This window comes from Trachinotus anak, unplaced genomic scaffold (genome assembly GCF_046630095.1).
Source record: "Trachinotus anak isolate AG129_WGS33_773 ecotype Australia unplaced genomic scaffold, CSIRO_AGI_Tana_v1 ptg000003l, whole genome shotgun sequence".
NCBI lineage: Eukaryota > Metazoa > Chordata > Actinopteri > Carangiformes > Carangidae > Trachinotus > Trachinotus anak.
This window is the reverse complement of record NW_027273854.1, coordinates 23,558,492-23,578,830: the sequence shown is the minus strand read 5'-3', so window position 1 is coordinate 23,578,830 and position 20,339 is coordinate 23,558,492. Positions and strand designations below refer to the sequence as shown.

General features: G+C 41.9%; 1 protein-coding gene across 5 annotated transcripts in view; it reads left to right on the top strand.

The window, feature by feature from the left end:
* LOC139618631 (serine/threonine-protein kinase BRSK1-like) overlaps positions 1-19,438 on the top strand; it is a 32,479-nt gene extending 13,041 nt beyond the window's left edge. For all 5 annotated transcript variants that reach the window (XM_071474729.1, XM_071474728.1, XM_071474727.1 and 2 more), the window contains 12 exons: positions 2,658-2,689; positions 3,814-3,978; positions 6,757-6,854; positions 7,006-7,156; positions 7,342-7,402; positions 8,569-9,181; positions 10,336-10,384; positions 11,072-11,195; positions 11,315-11,416; positions 11,974-12,082; positions 12,865-12,954; positions 13,078-19,438. In XM_071474729.1, coding sequence (XP_071330830.1) covers positions 2,658-2,689; positions 3,814-3,978; positions 6,757-6,854; positions 7,006-7,156; positions 7,342-7,402; positions 8,569-9,181; positions 10,336-10,384; positions 11,072-11,195; positions 11,315-11,416; positions 11,974-12,082; positions 12,865-12,954; positions 13,078-13,301 — 1,818 coding nt within the window. In that variant the 3' untranslated portion in view covers positions 13,302-19,438. The remainder of the gene's footprint in view (positions 1-2,657; positions 2,690-3,813; positions 3,979-6,756; positions 6,855-7,005; positions 7,157-7,341; positions 7,403-8,568; positions 9,182-10,335; positions 10,385-11,071; positions 11,196-11,314; positions 11,417-11,973; positions 12,083-12,864; positions 12,955-13,077) is intronic.
* The last annotated feature ends 901 nt before the right edge of the window (positions 19,439-20,339 follow it).

Here is a 20,339-nt window from a genome sequence, read left to right as displayed (position 1 = left end):
AGTCTCGTGACCCCTCAAATAGTCTGAAGGTGCTGATGTTCTGTGGCTCTGGACATTAGCAGCTCTCTACTGCTCTTTATTGGATTTCAGGACGTTTTCAATTCCAGAAACACCAAACAACGTTGCCCAAGACAACATTAATGTTCATCAAACACATTAGTGCGTCCTTAAAGCTTTTCTCTTGTAAGGTTAAAGCTGAAAATATACTCTTTGAGTAGTATACAGTATATAAGCTAAACAGTGTTAGCAATGCTAGGATTAACTAGCTCTACACTGCAACAAAAGAACAGTGCTGTTTTTTGTTTTTTTTTGTTGTTTTTTTTTTTTATTTCCATGTATTTCACATGGATCATCAAATGCGGGGTTGATGTGTTTTCTCTGGGATGTGCAGCCTCAGCCCCAGTCATTTAAACAGCCAAGACCCTTTGACAGTGTTCTTGTTTTAAAACGAGTCCACTGGAAACATTAAATAACTTCTACAGCTGATGAAATCTGTCTATAACAGTTGTCATTTCAGCCGACAGGAACATTGGTCTCTGTGTAGAAATGAGAAGTCTGCCTCCATTGTCAGTGAAAACTGCAAAGCTTGACAGGTGCAGCAGGATTAAAGAAGGTAGATCGGAAAATTAAACTTCTGACCCAACATACTGCCTGGGTCCCCGGCCTGAGTCTGGCCCATATACTTCAACATCTGGGCAGATTCCAGCTGTTATGCTCCAGTATTGCCTTGCAGCCGAATGATTTTCTGTGTGTGCACCAGAATAGGTCCAGACATGGAACTAGCCTCTGACAATCATGCTGTGCATGGGCCAGATTCCGGCCGTGGAACTGGGTGTATACTGGGCCAGAAGAAAACAAGCATGGGCCGGATTTATTTTTCTACCTGGGGGCTGGTGGGGCTCTGCAAATGGTCAGTGGCTGCTGCTCGCATTGCATCACATCAGTTTCTACAGCTCATGAGGCATAAGCCTGGCATTTAAGAGGGAGGAGGAAGGAAAGAAAATAAAAGCCCCAGCCCCAGGCTTTGTTTCAAGATGTGACAGAAATGAACCCTGACACGGGAGCCTGCAGAGGGAGGACGAGGGAGAGAGAATGAAGAAGGTGAAAAGAACAGAGCACAAGGATGAGCTTAAGGTATCGCTTAAAGGCAGGAGGGGGTGAAGTCAACCATGACAGGACTTTTTATTTCTGTCCTCAAAGGAAAGTTAGCCATTTACGAGGAGAGGAAACCAAGATGTAGAGAGGATGTTGGGAGGAAGAAAGGTTTACACACGTACAATTTGAATGGGTGGATGGATGAAGTGGCTTCGTCAGTGGCTGAAAAGAAGGATCTCTTCCTTTTCACCTAAATATCAACTTTCTGCACTGAAAGCAAGGCTTGAAAAGAGACAGTCAGTTGAGAGAGAGGCAGAGGGGAGGAGAGTGAGTCAATGAATAAATGAATGACTGAGTGAAAGGACCGCTAGAAGAAATTCCACTGCACCGTACTGCAGGTTAAGAGAACTGGGATGAAGCAGGCAGGCAGGGCGGAAATGAATTCATAATTTTCAGAAAGAAGGACAGGAGCAACTGTGATAATGTGGTTGGCATGGTGCTGTGAAGTAAAGACGAGAAAGGAAAAACGTCTGGTCAGTTAGTCATTCAGCTAAAACAGAGCAGATTTAATCAAAGCTGTGGGTTTGTCTGATGAGCTGTTGATTAATGAAGCCTGAAACCAGGTCAGACTGTCTCTCTCTGTCTCTGCCTGTCTGCGAGCTCCCTCCATGGAAACCACCCACCACACAAGGAGACAGATTTCAAACCAGTATCTGTAGTGAGCTGCAGAACGTTAGGAAACGAACCCAGGCGTTTTCAGTTTTTCATCATTCGTATTGGTTAGGAAGCAGGAACTTCAGAGTATCTCCTCTGTGCACAACCACAGTTAACACATGCAAAGCTGTGACTGCATGCGGCTGCAAGCTCCTCTCCTGTCTGCAGATGCACAAATATAGTGTTCACAGTAGCCCCACTTTTGACTTTTTACATTCTTGCAGAACTGCAGCTGTTCAAGTACTCCACCTCCCAAGAGACACTGTGCAGCACTGATGCGATGGCTAACACTGTATGCAGTCCTAATGAAGAGAGGGGAGTTGTACAGAGTGTATAATGAACCAGGGGATTCGGGACTGCTGGAGGAAAACTTCTCCTGGGGTCATGAAATGTAGAAGCAGGACTCTACAGCCTGCAGCTAGAGGCTCTGTGAGGCTGTACTCAGGCACAGAGGTGCTTTGAGCTAAAGGCTAATGTCAGCAAGCTGCCATGCTTACAGTGACAGTGCTAACATGCTGATGAGAAGCAGGTATAATGTTTACCATGTTCACACAACACAACATTTGTTAATTAGCAGTAAACACAAAGCACAGCTGAGGCTGATGGGAATGTCATTAGCGTTGCAGGAATTTGGTCATAAACCAAAATCTTGGACAAATTAAAAAATTTGACCGTTGACCTTTGACCTTAGGCTCAGGCAGTGATGGTTGACTTTCCAACAGTTGTACAGAAGATGCTTCGTCTTTACTGACGTGTCACTGCAGAGTTAAATCAGCTGTAAAAATGGGAGGGCATGTTTTCACATCAATCAGTGCTTTAATGCTGTCTCGTGTTTTTGTTGATTACAGCTAGAAGCAATACAGAAACACGCCTGGTACCAGTAAGTTGCACATTCATTTTTCATACTTGTTTCTTACCTTGTCTGCATTTTCCTGTTCCTGTCTTCACCCCCCCCCATACCCTTTGTTATATTTCATAATGACACTGATTGTCAACAAAGGGATCACAGAGGAAAAGTCTCTGTTTCCTCTTGTTAATTTTCACAGGTTCATTCTACAGCAGACAATGGTTAACATCATGTTAATCATAGTATAAAAGCCATAATACTTCTGACAGAGGTCTTTACTGTAAATACTGGTATTAAAGCAGCACTTGGCTACACCATCCACCTCTCTATCACACCCACATGTAAAAAAAAAAACCTTCACGTGTTATTTTCCGTTGTCACACTCTTAATTTAACCGTCAGCCTCTTTCCATTGGGTTAACTAATATTGTAACATACAATATACCATCATTGCCGTACCCTAGCTTTTCCATTTTCACTAAAGGTCTAAATATAGTTGAGGTTAACATGGGGGCAGTGGTAAAAGAAGTAATTATATAATTTACTAAAGTAAGACTATTAATACCACACTGTAAAAATAAAGGTTTAAAAAAAAACGTTGAAAATTATAGAAAAAAAAACACATTGATAGAATAGAGCACATTTGTAACTTAACTTTGTAAGTTATTTCAGGGTATATATGAGTTAAAACAGTGACATAATTGTATATGTTTTATATCTAAACATACTAATAAATCTATAGTATTAATGGAGTTGTTTCAGCTGGGGACAATTTGTTCCAAAACACTTCATATGGGTTTCTGAAAGCCAGTGATTGCACCAATACATCTGTACTACAGTGAGTTGTACTTTGTTTGTGTTCCAAATCACAGGTTTTATGATTTTTCTTTCAGTGAAATGGAGACAATTCGATTTTTTAAAACCATTATTAGCAACATTGTAGCAACATTGTGAGAGGTTGGATTGTGGCCTGAATCCGCCTCAAACCAACATCTATCCTTCCCTTGTTAGGAATTTTACTTCTACTTCTCCCTCAGTGGACATTAAAGCTGTGTAATGGTGGATCATATTATTTCTCAGTGCTTGCTGTAAGTTTTATGATGTTCCTAATGCCTGTAATTGCACATACAACTACGCACGCTGATGTCTTCTTGTCAGGGGTGGTCGTAATGAGCCTTGCCCAGAGCAGCCGCCTCCTCGCCGTGTGTGTGTGAAGAGGATCCTGTCTTTAACGGAGCTGGACCCTGACGTGCTTGAGAGCATGTACTCTTTAGGGTGCTTCAGAGACCGGGTCAAACTCACACAGGACCTTACAAGTGAGGAGTGAGTAAATATAACCCATCAAACATTTCCGCTTTAAATGTTGAAAAGTGCATGTGCTGTGATGTATGGTAATGAGAATCCAACCATCATGCTAGCACTTGGGATTACAAGAGACCTGAGGGCCGTCAGAATGCTAACGATTTGACCCAGGAGCGCCCAGTTGTTATTACCATATTATTACATGAAAACGCAGTACTCATAGGTCAAACCACACCCATCTTCAAACCCAGCCTTCATATTGATCTCAACTACACACCTGTAAAGCTTCATGACTGTATCTTGCAGGTCGTGACACTATCACAGTGTCAAAGTCAGAGTGACAAAGTGACAAAGACAGAGAGACATATAAACACCTGCCAAAGTGCTCAAAACCACCTCTGTGGTAGTTACAGTCGGTGTCCCCAGGACCACCCTTTGCCATGATGACACACACAGACTCACAAGGTGAAAACTGGACCAGCCCCACTTTCATGGCTGTAAAAATGGGCCTATGTCTCAGTTGTACCTACTGACCCCTGCCTTTGTACTGTGTGTCTCACTGGGGCCCTTATGCAGTTTCTCAATATAAGGTGCGCTTGCATACATGCTTAAAAATGCAGCAACATCAGAATGTATGTAATGTATTTAATATATGCACATTAAAAATGTGCATATATTTAATGAACCTCTCTTTCTCTCATTGTCTTTGTTGTCTTGTTGTGGCCAGTCAGTTATTTACATCATTAATCTGCCTGACATGACAAGAACAAGAGCACCAGTCTCAACAAAGCCTCTTTGTCTCTCTCTCTCTCTGCCCATCCTTTATGTACCCAACTGATGTGACTTCTCACTATTCACAGTGCAGCAGCAGGAGTAGTGCAGGCCAGTTCAACAAGCCAACAAACATGGAGCATTTAGATGAAAGCTGCTCTAATTAATATTTTTATTTTAACCGTGGATGAAATGACTATATGTAACGTGAAAACCCATAGTGTGATCCAGAGAATTAACACCGAACATCCAAAGTTATTCATTAACCCTACTGTACACTACTTGCCCCGCACCAAACAGCAGACAGACAACTTTAGCATCTAGCTGGTGAACACAGCGGAGTATTTGGCTGCCCTTAAGAATTAGTGGAAACCTACGAAAGAGAGTCAATATTGGACTCGGGCGAGGGAAGGTTGGTAAAGGAAGAACCTCCCCTCTTTAACACCACCGTACAACCATGAGTTTCGTCCTCTTTCTAATGGATCTTGTCACGTCACCATCAGGGGTGACATTCTCCCAACTGAACTTTCATTCATATTATATCATATCAATAATTAAAGCTTCTAAAAGTTACGTTTTTGAACCGTGACCTTCAGTATTAGGATTAAGAAAACTCATGGAAAACAAGGTGTATGAGATTAAGTAGTCTACAGCTGTTACTTCATTCTGTCAGATACAAGCTATTTAATCAACATTTAAAGTAGCTACATAGCCAACGTTAGAATTAACAGCTGTTTACTTACTAGTCTTGTCAAGAGCTTCAGCCCTCATTGTGTTAACAATACAAGAGGTTATAATACACCCTCTGAGCAGTGCTGCTTCTGTAGGACAGACTGGATCCTACAGTGACTCGGTATTGGAAAGTGGAGAGGCGGGCCAACCAGGCCAAAGCTAGCTGGTTAGCATGCTAACTTAAGAAGAAAAGAACTGATAGAAGTAGAAGCTAAACAGTTGCTTTCCACCGCCGGAGACAGCTGGTGGTGAGTGAAGGGATGAAGTTTGATGCTTCATTTCCAAGTAGCTGCTAATGCTAAAGTTAGCTATATAGTAAGTAATGTAAACATTAAGTAAATATTGAAGGAATAGAAGGGTTTAGAGCAAAGAAAACTTGATACCAACATCCGTAGTAAATATGCAACTGATTGCTAACAAGTAACTTTGAACTCTAACTAAAATGAAATTGCACACATATTTGCTCTGTAACTCACTTGTTCCGTGTTCTCTACTGAAAGAAAAATAGAAATCGTAAGGGAGAAATTTACTTTTTTTCGTCTCTTGTTGGCATTCCACTATCTGCCTAAGAAGACGGAGGCCTTATTTGGATGTAGCCGATCAAATCAATTTTCTTGCTTAAGTCCCCAGACAAACATTCACTGGGGAGAGGTACGCTGCTAACATCAGTCTCGATAGCCAATTAGCTGTCTGCAAGTCTCACTAGGGTCTGGTTAGTTACTGGTTTGCTTGTTTCTCTTTAGAATCACTGCTGACAACACATGGTCTGTCTCTGGCTTGTAGCTACAGCAAGAGTTTGTTTACTTTGTCTGTCATTCCCTGCGGTGTAACACTCTGCTGTCAAACACCCCTCCAGCTGGCTGAGACAAAAATGAGTAAAGTCCTTTTTGCTTCCTTTTAATAGTACAAAACTGTCAACAATACATTTTTCACTTAGGTGTCAATATGTCAGTGTTGTCTTCACAGGTTGTTGCCCTGCCCCTAGTGGCCAGATCTACAAAACAGTTGTGGTTGTAACTGTAAATTTGAATAGTCTGAAACAATGTAGTTTAGTGTCTCATTCAACTGATTTAGAAACAGTTTTCACTGTATGACCTGACCTTTAAAATTATTGCCCTTCCTTGCACTTGGACCTCTTATATACAGATAGACACAGTAGTTGTCAGGAGATTCGTGATGACCCTGAAAAGCCTCCATCTTTTTATGTCTTTTGTTCTGCCAGTCAACATCTTTCTGTCTGTTCTGTTTTTGTTTCTAACCTTTGTTTTCTGTCTCCTGTGTCATCTCTTTCTACAGGGAGAACCAGGAGAAGATGATCTACTACCTCCTGTTGGACAGGAAGGAGAGATACCCCAGCTGTGAGGACGAGGATCTTCCTCCCAGAAATGACGTTGGTGAGAACAGTTTCTATAGAACAACATGACGACAGCTTGATTATGAAATCAAATGTTCGTTTTCCTTTCAGCTGTGCTTTTTACAATCGAATGTTTCACCAAAACATTAGAACTTTTTTACTTTTTTTAACTAAAATTTCTCTCCTCTAAGACCCACCCAGGAAGCGTGTGGACTCCCCCATGTTAACACGTCATGGCCGCTGTCGTCCAGAGAGGAAGAGCCTGGAAGTCCTCAGTGTCACAGAACAGGGGTCTCCCACGCCACCTCGCAGGGCCCTGGACACTAATGCACACAGCCAGAGGTATGAACCAACACTGATGCATCATGACTTTTTTTTAGCTGATCAAAACTGTCAGCAGTTGGCAAAAATATCACAATTACATATAGGAATAATAATCTTAACCTTAAAATTATAAACTGCTAAACAGCCTTTTGATTGTTGAAAGTCAGATTCACCTCAGTGACTCTTGTTGCTGTCTTCAAAAGGTCTCGTTCAGTCAGTGGAGCATCCACAGGTCTGTCCTCCAGTCCTCTCAGCAGTCCCAGGGTAAGAGCTTCCCTCTACTCTATTCTACTCTGCTTTGTTCATTATGTGTTGTTTGTCACAGCAGCTGAGAGGCTCCACACTCAGAGCTTTTGTTTCCTCCTCTCTGGTGGACTTTACCTCCATTTTTCTGGTGCATTTCAATCACAGTCAGTTGAATATAGAAGCAACTACTATATTAATGCCATAATTCTCCAGTGTGTATGGATGGTTGAGACCTATTTGTTGCCTCTGATGTTGCTGCATCATGTATCCATAACCACAATAAAAAAAACAGGGTTTGATTCTTTACAGGCAGTTAATCAGACATTTAAGGAAACACACTTATTGAGATTGATACCACCCACATGTGTGTGTGTGTGTGTGTGTGTATGTGCGTGTGTGTATGCTAAGTACTAGCTAGCATACTAAATGTGTATTCATCCACAGCTGAAAATAGTCCTTTTTGAGTAATGTTTAATGAAAAACTACAGTGTCCAGCTGTTTTATGAAACTGCTGAATATTGAAACAATATTTTTTACATGTTTGTGAAACAGATAATATTTAGAACAGATCTACAGAGTGGTGCTTTTTTCAGCCTTTCCTTTGTAATTTGTTGACGATAAAAAATGTTAACTCGTGATGATACAGTTTCCTGAAGGCAACACAGTGTTTGTTCATCAGTTTAACTAAGTGGAAATGTGTTTGCTCTGTGCAGTGTGGTGTACTGTGTCAACTGATTTTGTCATGCTGCACGAACGTTCACAGTGTATATGAACATTATGGCAAATATATGTATTATCAGCTGCTTCAATATATAATTATCAGTTTTGGCATCAAAAACAAAACCAAATTTCCTGTGATGATCTTTTTTCTCTCTGGCTCAGACTGTCACTGCTGGTCATACCTCTCCATCATACTGTCATGCTGTCAGCCATGCACATTCTCATTTCATGGACACACCATGCTGCCTCCTACAAAAGTCTGTGTACACATGGAGACAATGGAAGGGACTAAAACACACACACACATAACTATACCTATAGATTAGAGATCAAATTCAGATTCCATGTGGTCCATCTGATGGAGGCTTGTTGAAGAATCATGTCCATGAATCATAATTCATTCATTACTTTCTGTCCATCCCTCTTTTCCTCCTTCTCCCCATATTTCTCTGTCTGCCCATCAGAGCCCGGTCTTCACTTTCAGCCCATCAGAAGTCACCACCACCTCCGCTTCCTCCTCCAAAGACCCTAAACCAGGAAGTTCTACCTCCTCTCGGCCTACCCGCCCAGCGCCTGACCCAAAAACCCAGACCCTGCCCTCAAAGGGCCCCGCTGACCGGCCCCAGCTTCACTCCATGAAGTCCCTCCCTCTTCAGACTCCACGCTCCCCTTCCCCGTCTCCGTCCCCGCTCCTCTCCCCCATTCCACGCTTCTTCAACTTCCCCTCTCCATCTGTCTTCAAGTCCAAGAACGTCCACTCGTCCTCTAACTCCTCTGCCACCGCTCCTCCTGTTTCGCAGGTCACGCCGCAGGGCTCACCGCTGCCCACCCCGCTGGGCACACCTGTGCACCAAATCCAACACCCTTCCTCCACCACCCCTCCCTCCTCTTCCTCGTCATCTTCTTCTTCCAGAGCGGATGGAGCCGGCGGGGCCTCACTTTCGCTGACTCCGCCCTCCAGCCCGGGCGGCAGTGGCGGGCTGGCCGCCTCAAGCTCCGCCCACTGGAGAACAAGGCTCAACTCATTCAAAAATAACCTGCTGGGCTCACCACGCTTCCATCGGCGCAAACTGCAAGGTGAGTGAAGCTGAAGTGAAACTGAACACAAAGTGAACGATGACTGGATTTAGTGTGGATCCTCTCGGCTAATTAGTTGAGATAATGTTAATTCTTAAAAATGAGTTGTCCAGCTGTGTAACTGTCACAACCCAGCTTGTTCCGGGGATAAGAGAGGCAGCACAGAACCACATGTAACTGACTCAGCAAATTTATTTGTAAGGAGGTAGATGAGATTGATACAAACAATACATAAGGTTAACTGAGGAGAAAGCAGGGCAAACGGATGTTGTTAAATCAAAGAACCAAAGGTATCTAAAAGAGTGAGACTCTAGATAAACAAGAGTTTGAAACTAGCCTTCTAAAACAAATAAGAAAATAATAAAACCTGTCTGTCTACTCATAAAACCAAACAGCCAAACAGCAAAACAGCTTCCTGTTACCAGTGGATCTAAACTAAAAGAGTTTTTTCAGTTCTACTCTAAGTCTGACACAGTCTCTAGAAAGTCTGCCTAGTACCTCAGTAATAATTCACAAAGTTTGACACAATCTCAGCTAGGGCTGCAAATTTAATCAAAATCACGCTATGTCCAAGTGCAATATCCAAGTTGCAGGAGCTGCAGATTTGTTGTTTTTTTTTTGATAAAGGTAAAATGTGTCACAACATTGTTGTACATTGTCAGGACCATAAGCATTGTGGTGCTACAGAGAGGCACCGGCCTACAAATCATAATCTCCAGACTTAAGGGAGCGTGGTTGTTTGGTATAAGCCCCAACAAAAATCACATCATCATCGTTTAAAAATGTTTTCGGTGAAAATGAAATGAACGATCGATTCCAGCTGAAATCATGACTCGCAGTATGATCTTTTTTTTGCATATCGTTCAGCTCTTATCTCAGACTCTACACGCTGCGGCTGTAACATTTTTCTCCATAAGTGTGAACTTGATGCTCTGCTCACAGTTTAAACAATCTGATTCATCTGGTCTGTGTTTGTATCCAAGATAGAATCTATTATTACCAACAAACAAGCCAGTGGCTGTGTTGAGTAATGTCTGATTCTGTGATAATTTGTAATTAGGGTAATTGAATTAGAGCCTGTCATCAAGATTCACTACCATTTTCCTCTCCTCTCCCTCTCTTCTCTCTCTCTGACTCTGTTCTTCTTTTTTTAGTCCCTACATCAGAGGACATGTCAAGTTTGACCCCAGAGTCCAGTCCAGAGTAAGTACACACAGGTCTTATTTTCCATCCAAGTGCAATACAAAACAAGAACAGTTTGTTATTTTAGTTGAGAAAACAATTTCAACACAAGGTCCATTTGGTAGCTTTTCTGGAGCTTTCACTTTTTCAAAATCCAGAGAAGAGATTTCAGCAGTTGTTTCCAGGATTGAGAGTGAACTTTCACTGTCAACTTGACATCTTCTTCTTTTGACAGAGACCAACTTGTTTCTTTTTCTAAGATTTGGAGTACAAACTGCCTCTGCAGCTTTGAACATAGGAAATGTTTCTCAGTATTTCTCAATATTCTTCTCATGAGTCAGTAGAGACCAACAAAGCTAAAAGGAGAATAATTGATGGACTAAGATTCATAAGGTGGTCAGAAACAAGACTCTAAATGAATGCTAATGCTAACGTATCTGCAGAATGTGTAAAAATGCGGTTGTTCACTAGCATTGTTTGCTCTGCAGGTTCGGTTACCGGCTTTGTGTTTTGGCTTTGTGTTACTGAGACCAACAGGCCTCAGTAATCTCCCCGTAGCTCTCTACTATTTTATGTGACACTAGACTGAATTAAGTTACAGCTTCATACTGGATCTGTCCTGTAGCTGTAATGATGAACATAAATGCAGCATAGTGTTAGTTCACTGACGTCAGCGAAATCACATATGAAACACTTGTTTATTTGCAGGCTGGCCAAGAGGTCCTGGTTCGGCAACTTCATCAGCCTGGAAAAGGAGGAGCAGATCTTTGTTATGATTCAAGACAAGCCGCTCAGCTCCATCAAGGCTGACATCGTCCACGCCTTTCTGTCCGTGAGTACCATCGAGCTCAGAAGAGCCTCAGTGTTACTTCATGTATGATATTAAAGGCGCTGATTTAAGAGTTTGTGTTTTTTTTTGCTGAGCGTCACACTTTTCTTTGGCCTCTCCAGATCCCGTCCCTCAGCCACAGTGTGGTGTCCCAGAACAGTTTCCGGGCAGAGTACAAGTCCTCCGGCGGCCCCTCTGTCTTCCAGAAGCCTGTCAAGTTCCAAGTATTATTTCATTTTTTATTTTTTCAGATCAAATTCTAGCCAACATTTCATAGTGTTTTATTGTGAGCATTATATATAGTACATATAGATTCAGTCAAGTGTTGAATACAGCAGATACAGATGTGGGAAAAATGCTTTTTTTGTGTTTTCAAGAAGCCCTCTTACTTCTGATTTTGTCAATTTAACAGAATAAGATAAAAAAAAAAAACAAAGCTGCCAGGAACCCACAAGACATGAAAAATGGCACTTGTACCTATATAAATGTGCAAATATTTATTTATAATCACTTTAAATATTATTATAGAGCAGTTCAGGGTTGTAAAAATACAAACACAAATTATAAATGCAAATACAGCAGAAAAATGTAAAACATAAAACTATAAAACAGTATATTTACATGTAGTGATTTCATTCCAACTTGTTTCTGTGCATTCTTTCATTTTAAGTAGACGGAATTCAACGGTTCATTTTTCCACAAACAGAAACATATGCCATCAGAATATTATGAAATTGCTGTGATCACCATTAACGTGAAAATCTGTCCTTTTCCTCTGTAGGTGGACATTGCCTTCTCTGAGGGAGAGAGGGAGCGAGAGAGGGAACGAGCAGAGAGGGAAGGAAGAAGGGAGATTGGCATCTACAGCGTCACCTTCACTCTAATAGCAGGTAGAAGAATATGTTTAAAGGGCGATAGAAGGATTTGTGAGTGGTAATTACAATAGAGCTGATAAGGAGAGCATATGTATGTAAATATGCTACTTTTCCAAGTCGTACTCCCATCCCTCAGTAGTAGAAGCCAGAGGTGTGATCACAGTGTCCTGTTTAAGGTGTGACTAGCTGTGTTCCCTGTAAACTCTCAGGGACGACAACTGTAGCGCAATGTTAACTCTGCTGACGCAGGTTCAGTGGAATAACCAGCATATACACATAAAACATATACTGATATTGGTTTTTCTCATCTCTTAAAATTAATCTCTGTCTGTGACAGTATAGAAGTTTACAGAAATCCATGTAGTTTGAGAAGTAATTTTGATTTTTGAATCAGTGACCACTTGACCACACTTTTAGCTCATTGTTTTGGTTTTCTTGGGCCATCACCTTACTGTGGAGGTTAACTCTCCTCTCTACCGTAGCATTGTTATCAGCTGAAACAGGCAGCTGGAAGCTACTGTCCCAGTACAGAACAGCAGACAGACAAAGTTAGAGGCTAACTGGTGAACATAGATATTTTCCTCTGTTAGTGGAGATCAGTAACAGAGCTAAAAGGATTTACACTCACCCAGTGACCAGAAACACAGCTTGTTTCCACTGCCCCCAAGTGTCCATAAAAAGTTATTGCCTGGTACATATGGAATGTGAGGCAAATTTGTACTCATTTTAGGTTTCAGTGTGTATTTCCAGTTTATATGCTTGAGATTTGAATTTGCGTTCATCGTCTCTCCTCTCAGGTCCCAGTCGCAGATTCAAAAGAGTGGTGGAAACCATTCAGGCTCAGCTCCTGAGTACTCATGATCAGCCCTCTGTGCAGGCACTGGCTGGTGAGTAACACACACACACACACACACACACACACACACACACACACATTTATATGCACTACATGTACCAGTGGTTGGTTTGTTTCACTTCCTCTCTCCTTGATTTTACCTCTTGCTGCTCAGATGAGAGGAACGGTCAGCTTTCCCGCCAGCCCAGCACTCCTTCGCGTCAGAACTCCCGGCGGTCCGAAAGTGGATCGGATCGGGAGCGGGGAGAGAGGGAACGAGCGGCGGATGGGGGGAGCGGAAGTGGGAGCAGCAGTAGCACTGTCTTACAAAGGCGAGGGTCAGGAAAAGACAAGACCAGACTCCTCTCATCGTCAAATGGGACCCAGTCTCATCCCTGAGAAGAATGTTGTGGAAGAGAGGCCTTTCTCTCTTCCTTCCCTCCGTCCCTCCCACATTGTTTCCTTACCTGTTTCCTTACTGCCTGCCTTGCTTCCTACCATTACTCCCCAGCAATGGGATGGAGGAGGGGGAAGTTTTTCCTTGAAGCTGATCTAAGGATATGACGGTAGATTCCCCACAAATGGCTGATTCTAGCAGAAATGGTGGCGACAGGTCGAACTGATCTCTAGTCAGCCTTCAAGGGCAGCTTCACCCCAGACGGACAAGGCTAAAGACAGGATGTCCAAAAAGTCCCACCTTTCCAGAGAAATACATGACAAGCGTACAGCCAGGGAAACACATGATTCACCCACTCCAACCAATCAAGAAAGCACATGACCTTCCCACCGACCAATCACACGCAACGTGGTTCAAATCCAACAGGAAACCTCCCATCAGTCAGTCCAAATTGTACAGGAAGATGCTGGCCAGTTACAACGCACCTCAAAGCATTCACACTTATCATTTCCTGTCCAGCCAAATGTCACCGTGATCATCAAGTCACCTGAACACCACCCTACCAAACACGATGAGTCACATGATCCGAAACCTACTCTCCTCTCTTCTCCTCAAGTTATAATTGACGACAAATGTGTGTTCTCAAGCAAAGCAACAAAATGATGAAGTCCTTTGAGAAATGTACGAGAGTCTCGATTTAGACGTAAACTGGATTTTATCTACAAATAATGAGCAACCAAGGAGTCTGAGAGCAGAGGAAAACAAAGAGAAGACAGAATGGATCTGATGTGGTCTACGTAAGGTAGCCCCACAGCTAGGTGAAAATCAAAATAAAACAGTCACGACAACTTTACCTTGAGTGTATGAGTAACATCCAATTCCCACAATTATGTCTGAATTACACTGATAAAGCTATGATACCGTATTGCCTTTAATGGAGGAGTAAAAGTGGATAGCTAGTTAGATTTAGCCCCATTTTCAGGACACTAGTCACCACAGGTAGAACTGCTCACAAGTAAGTACTCCCATTGGAAGAGAGGGAGATGAATAGATAGAGACGAAACAGAGGATAGCTAGCAACAGGTGTCCATTTGGTAGAAAAGCAAAGACAAAAGAATAAGTTGCCAAAAACCTCTTCAGCTAACTTAGAGATGACAATGAAATTCCTTTGTTTTGTTAAAGGATAGGTCAAGATTTAGTTGGACGTAGCCCGTCTCAATAAAACAATGATATCGTTGATGCCACGTGTGCAGTGAAAGAGTTATTGTTCTCTGTAGTTTTCCTGTTGTACATACTGGCTGTGAAATGCTACTTCAACTGTGAAAGATAGGGGACACAATCCACAGTCATTGTTCTGTGCAGAGTTGCGTTATGGCTTTCAATTTAAGCTAAAATGAGGCTTCAGGTGTCTGAGTTAGACTAAGATTTACTAAACCCCTCTCCTATACAGCAGTTGTCCGATCATAGCTTGACAACCAAAACTAGGGACAACAGGCCTGTTAAACTTTGGATTTCTCATGAGACATATTCAGCTTTTTTTTTGTTCTTTTAGCACAGTACCATGTGTGTAGCCATCAACTGCGTATTGAAGGCCGCTTCAAGGGTTCTCGTTTTGAGACAAATTTGAGTTTTCAACCCATTCATGGAGCTAACAATAGCTTAATTAACTAGTTAGCTACAACTAGTGTGCTAAATCTGCCACTGTTACATTCTTTACAGTCTTGTTTTCGGTATGGAGTTCCCTCTTTGTATTCCCTTTGATGTGTTTCTTTGCTGAGTCATGGCAGAGGATATTTTAAAAATCGACTGCACCATGACAGCTAACCGTTGGCATACTAACTAACTATCTCTGTCAGAAAGAACCGCTAGTGTCATAACATATGATGGTTGGCTAGGACTCGTAGGATAGCAACAGCCTTGCTAGCAACACATTGATTGATTGACACACATACAAACCAGTCGGTGTTAAATTGAGATGTTAAATTGAGATTAAATTGACATTGTTTGTGTTTTCATATTGGGTTAGGTGATAATGAATGAGACAGAACATGATAAACGTCTATGTTAGTGCTGAAAAAAAGATATCATATCATTATTATTTTAATTGTGGTAAAAACCAGGACAATTTGGTGGTGAATGTTGAAAACCGGGACATTTTACCCACCTGCCTTTAAACCAGGACAGTCCCAAACCTTTCACCATAACGTAATTCTAAGGAAGTGCCTGAAAACCAAACAGACAGAAACTGCCACGGAAACTAGTAATCACCGTCAGTCGCAGCTCATTGTTCGTAACTTCACTGACTCCCATATTAAAATGAATGAGCTGTACGACGCAACATTCAGACAATGTTGGCAGTGTAGAAGAAACACTGCCAACAGTGTTCATACTCCCCTCCCAGACGGTCACCTCACTGTTTCCCAGCCTTATAGTCACATCACATTTAAATTTAGCTACTTTTGATGTGATCCATATTTGAAATGCTTTATTAACAAGATATAAAAAAATATCTGTCCATGTTCTTTTAAATTAGCATAATCTAATGTATTAGCATCAATGGTGAATTTTATTCAGATTTAGCTGCTAGCAATTGTGGACTTACTGCCATGTTGTCAGCGTTCCGTCAACACTTGTGTAGTTAAGTGGGCGTACTATAGCTGCCAGGACATGCCAATATTTCTGATTCAGAATTACAGCCAGAACGTTTTTTCTGACTCTGTTGCAGCTGAGGCTCTGCTGCTAAAGCCTCATATTAACATCAGTTTTGTTTGGCTTATCTCTTGTCAGGAAGGGATCACTTCAGGGCCGGTATGGAGAGGATGAATGATCACAGTGACCAATAGCTCTTTCAGTGTATATACGTACATGTGAATACTGTATTACAAATGACTTGAACCTATCCTTGAACTGAGATACAAATTAAAAGCCATGAAATTACAGTACTTTAAAGTGGTGGAAATGTGGAACAAATATAGAGTCTGGTCAAGCAGGACAACCAAGTGTTTAATCCTTTTAGACCCACAGTTAGGCAACCGAAACCCTTCCTGTGTTCCTCTTTGTTTGACAATGGATGCAGAACGATGCAGGGCTTACCAAAGCCCCGACAAAAGAGAGAGGCAGGAGATGAACTTTTCACAAGCAGGAAAGACGGGGAAGAAAGAAAAAGGACTCGGGTGTGTCTTTGTCACAAGGACTCTGCATACATTCCTCGAGAAGGGGAGAGGAAAAATCAAGCCACACGAATGATTTTTTTTTTTTTTTTTTTTTTTTAACTTTCTGTCCCCTTTTTTTCGACTCTGCTCTGGTCTTTCTGTGTTTTTTAAATGTTTTTGTGTGTGTGCCACCAGCAAACTAGAGGGCGGCGCCAGCCATGTGAATGTCAAAAACTTTTTTGAAATTATTACAAGAGTGTAAACATATTTTTGTTCCATATATTTATTGAAAATGCATTTATTTATCTATTTATTTATTTGCCATGTATCTGTTGAAAGTGTGATTTTTTTTTCTTTCTTTTTTACTGAAAAGGGCAGCGGGTTATGGTGAAGACAAGGAAATGTAACTTTCAAGTTGTCTGATACTGCAGAGCAAACCAGCTTTACCTGAGCAAAATGAGAAACAATCCCCCCACCCCTTCTTTTTTAAACTGATGCCTCAAAGCTACGCTCCAGCCAACCACCAGCAGGTCAAAGTTCATGTTCTCCTATCCTTGTGACTTTTGGATCATCTGACTTTTCATTTAGCGGAGTCATCAGGTCAAAGTTTTGCTTTGTCCACTACTTTTGATTTACCATCAAATTTTGCAAAGCTAATGTTTCCATCAGCCTCAGCTGCACTTTAGTGCTAACTGGAAAATGTTATCATGCTAACACACTAAACTAAGACTAAACTAAAACTGGTAAACAGAAGCATGTCATCATTGTCTTTTTGAGCATGTTAGCATGCTGGTGTTTTAGCTCAGAAGAGCTGCTAGCATGGCTGCAGGGTTTTAGTCATGCCCTGAATCTTAAAGTGATAGTTCGGGTTATTTGATGTGGGGTTGTATGAGGTAGTCATGCATAGCCAGTCTATCACCTGCAGTAGATTCGGACTGGCTCGCTGCCAGTTGGAAGAAGTCTACACAAGTACTGTTGTAGAAACTGGGCAATATACGGCTGTGGGTGGGGTCAGTAGAAAAAGATGTGTTTCAACTATTACAAAAGTGCCCACTGAAAAAGCCAACATCAGTTCAAGTATACACTATATTTTGAATAGTTTCACTGCTTTATCTTGCCACCAAACAGCCCTTTCCTTTGGAACTATCATTGTTTGCATTGCTAACCACTGAACTAAGCATTCCTATGCACAAGCGCTCCTATGGCACACACAGCTGCTTGAGTCAGAAAGACTTAAGCCTCAGGATGTTTGTGCATAGGAATACAGTAGTTCAAAATAAAGCTTACACTTAAACTTTTTTCAGTGGGCATTTTTTTAAAGTGGCCAAAACACATTTTTCTGCTGACCCCGTCCACAGCAGTGTATTGCTCAGTTTCTATGTCAGTTCTCATGTCTACTTCTCTAAAACTGGTAGCGCATTGATCCGAATCCACCGCAGGTAATACACTGACTACGTATGAAAACCACACATCAAATAACCTGAACTGTCACTTTAAATGATTCATGAACAGCGATTGCAAACACAGATTTCCATGTAATTTTCATTCCCTGTGAACGAGTCATTGTTCATTCATGCATACCAGCACCCTACTGAAACCATTACACATTCCTAATTGACTTAAAATTGTGTTTTCGCTCACTCTGCTCACTTAACTGAAACTTAACTGAACGAATTCCTGGAAAGCTGGAAAATGTTGTTAGAAATTGTACGTCAACATCGTAGACTGGGTTTACACAAGGGATTAACATCCAACTACAAACTGAGCTCTTCAGATAAGCATCATGCCCTCAGGTGAGGTCTGGTATGCAATTGTTTTTGAGAGCTTTGGGAAATTTGCCTGTTCTTCTTGATAGTTTTGTGCTTTTTAGTGGCACAGCACCCTCAGTAGACATAATCAAGGAAAATCCTTAGTCTGTGCTGGGCTGCATAAGATGTAAATGTGTCTTTCCCCCGCTCATGTAATTGGAGGCTTTCTGTTCCCATCCTGGCACTCAAAGAAAGCCCTTTAGGAGAATCTAGCACTGAGGTGCACACATCAGAAAGGTCAGAGGTCAGGGAGCTTTAAAGTTACACACACATACACACGTATGTATTGTCAACAGAGTCATCTTCACCTACATCCACTTTTAGAAAGAAAGAATCTAGATTAAAGGATATGGGAAGCACACAGAAGAAGAAAAAAGGCTGCTGATTCAAAATCCATTCAAAGACACAACAGGACCCTCGGCACATTTGTGGCTGAGAGGCTCCCCTGCTCGCTAAACTCTCCTATTGAAAGAGATCTCCCCGCTCCCTCCTTCATGCCCCCCCTCACTCCCCCGTTCACCCATTCACTTCACATTTGCTACTCCCCCATTCCTCCTCTTTGTATCTCTTGAATCCTGCTCCACACCCATCCTCGTCCCCACTGCACATATCTCACCCCCTTATATAATCAACACCCCCCCCGTATACATTTTATACACTGTATACTTCAACGCAGACGCTGTGTATGTTTGTATACACTGTATGCCTGTCTCTGTCTCCATTGTATGCCATTCATATCTATGTAGCATTCACTATCTTTTATCAACATTGTAGTCACCGTACCACTCTTCTTCTTCTCATCATTATTGCTCATTCTTCTTCTGCAGATAGAATTATACGACTATAATCTCTTGTCTCCTGCCCATTTTCCCCTCCGCCCTCTGCCCTGCCACACCCCATCCACGACCACCCCCTCATCTCGTGACCCTCCACTCCACACAGTAGAGAAAGGGTTTTTTTTTCACTCTGGAGAAATTCATGATGTCAGAAAAAAAAACTCGAGGGAGGAGCAGGTGTGTGGGGGAGGGTGGGTCGAGAAAACCGCTAACAAAATAAATGATGACAACGACGAAGAGAAATGTCTGTAGTATAATTACAAAAAAGGAAAAGTGCACTATTATGACAATGATTATTATTGCCTGTGAGAAATACTGACCAATAAACAACAATGGAAATATATATGGGTGTTTGTGTTGTGTTTCATGGTACATAAAGATATTCAGAAATGATCTTTACTTGGAACAATAGCAAAATCACTACTATAGTTCTGTGAGGCAGCTCATGGGACAGATAAATGTAGAATATGTGTATAGAGTACAGAACAGGTCAGCTCCACCCCTCACTCCTCCTCAGCTCCACCTTCCCGTCCAAATATGGTTTCTTCTGGTTTCAAAAAACCAAGACGGCAACGGCCAAATCACAAATTGGAGGCTTCTAAAAAGCAGTTCACAAACAAACAGGTGATGTCACGGTGGGTTGCCACTTGGTCACTCCCCACTAAGAAACACAAGGTGTGTCCCAATTTTGGGGCCACATCCTTCAAAGGCTACATTTGAAGACTGATTGTGTCACAGTGGCGCAACTAGACGGTCCTGTTTCAAAGGCCCCTTCAAATGCAGCTGAGAAAAGCAGCCTTCTTTTCCTGGGCTATTAAGGCTACATGGGGTGTGTCCTTTGTGGTCTAACCTTTCCCAAAAGTCATTACACGCTGGTAAAGAAAATTTAGCAGCAAACAACACCGACAGAGAGCCCCATGATTATACTTTTAAATATAAGTATTAGGTTTCAGTTCAGTTCAACAGCTAACAATACAAGTGTTAAAAAAAACCAGGGGCCTTAAAACCAAATTTTTGTAAAAAAAAAAAAAAAATGTTGTCAAGGCATTCTTAGACAACACAAGTGGTGCTTTGTGAAGCAACGGTAAGGGTTTGAGTTCATCCTTTCATCGTGCTCTAGGAAGGCCCCGTCTTCCGAAAGGATGTGGTTGCTAAATTGGGTCACAGCTATAAAGTTCAACTGAGCTGAAGTGCGGCATGATGATACCATACCTGGATGGATGCTGGGGTGCAAGTGGAGATAC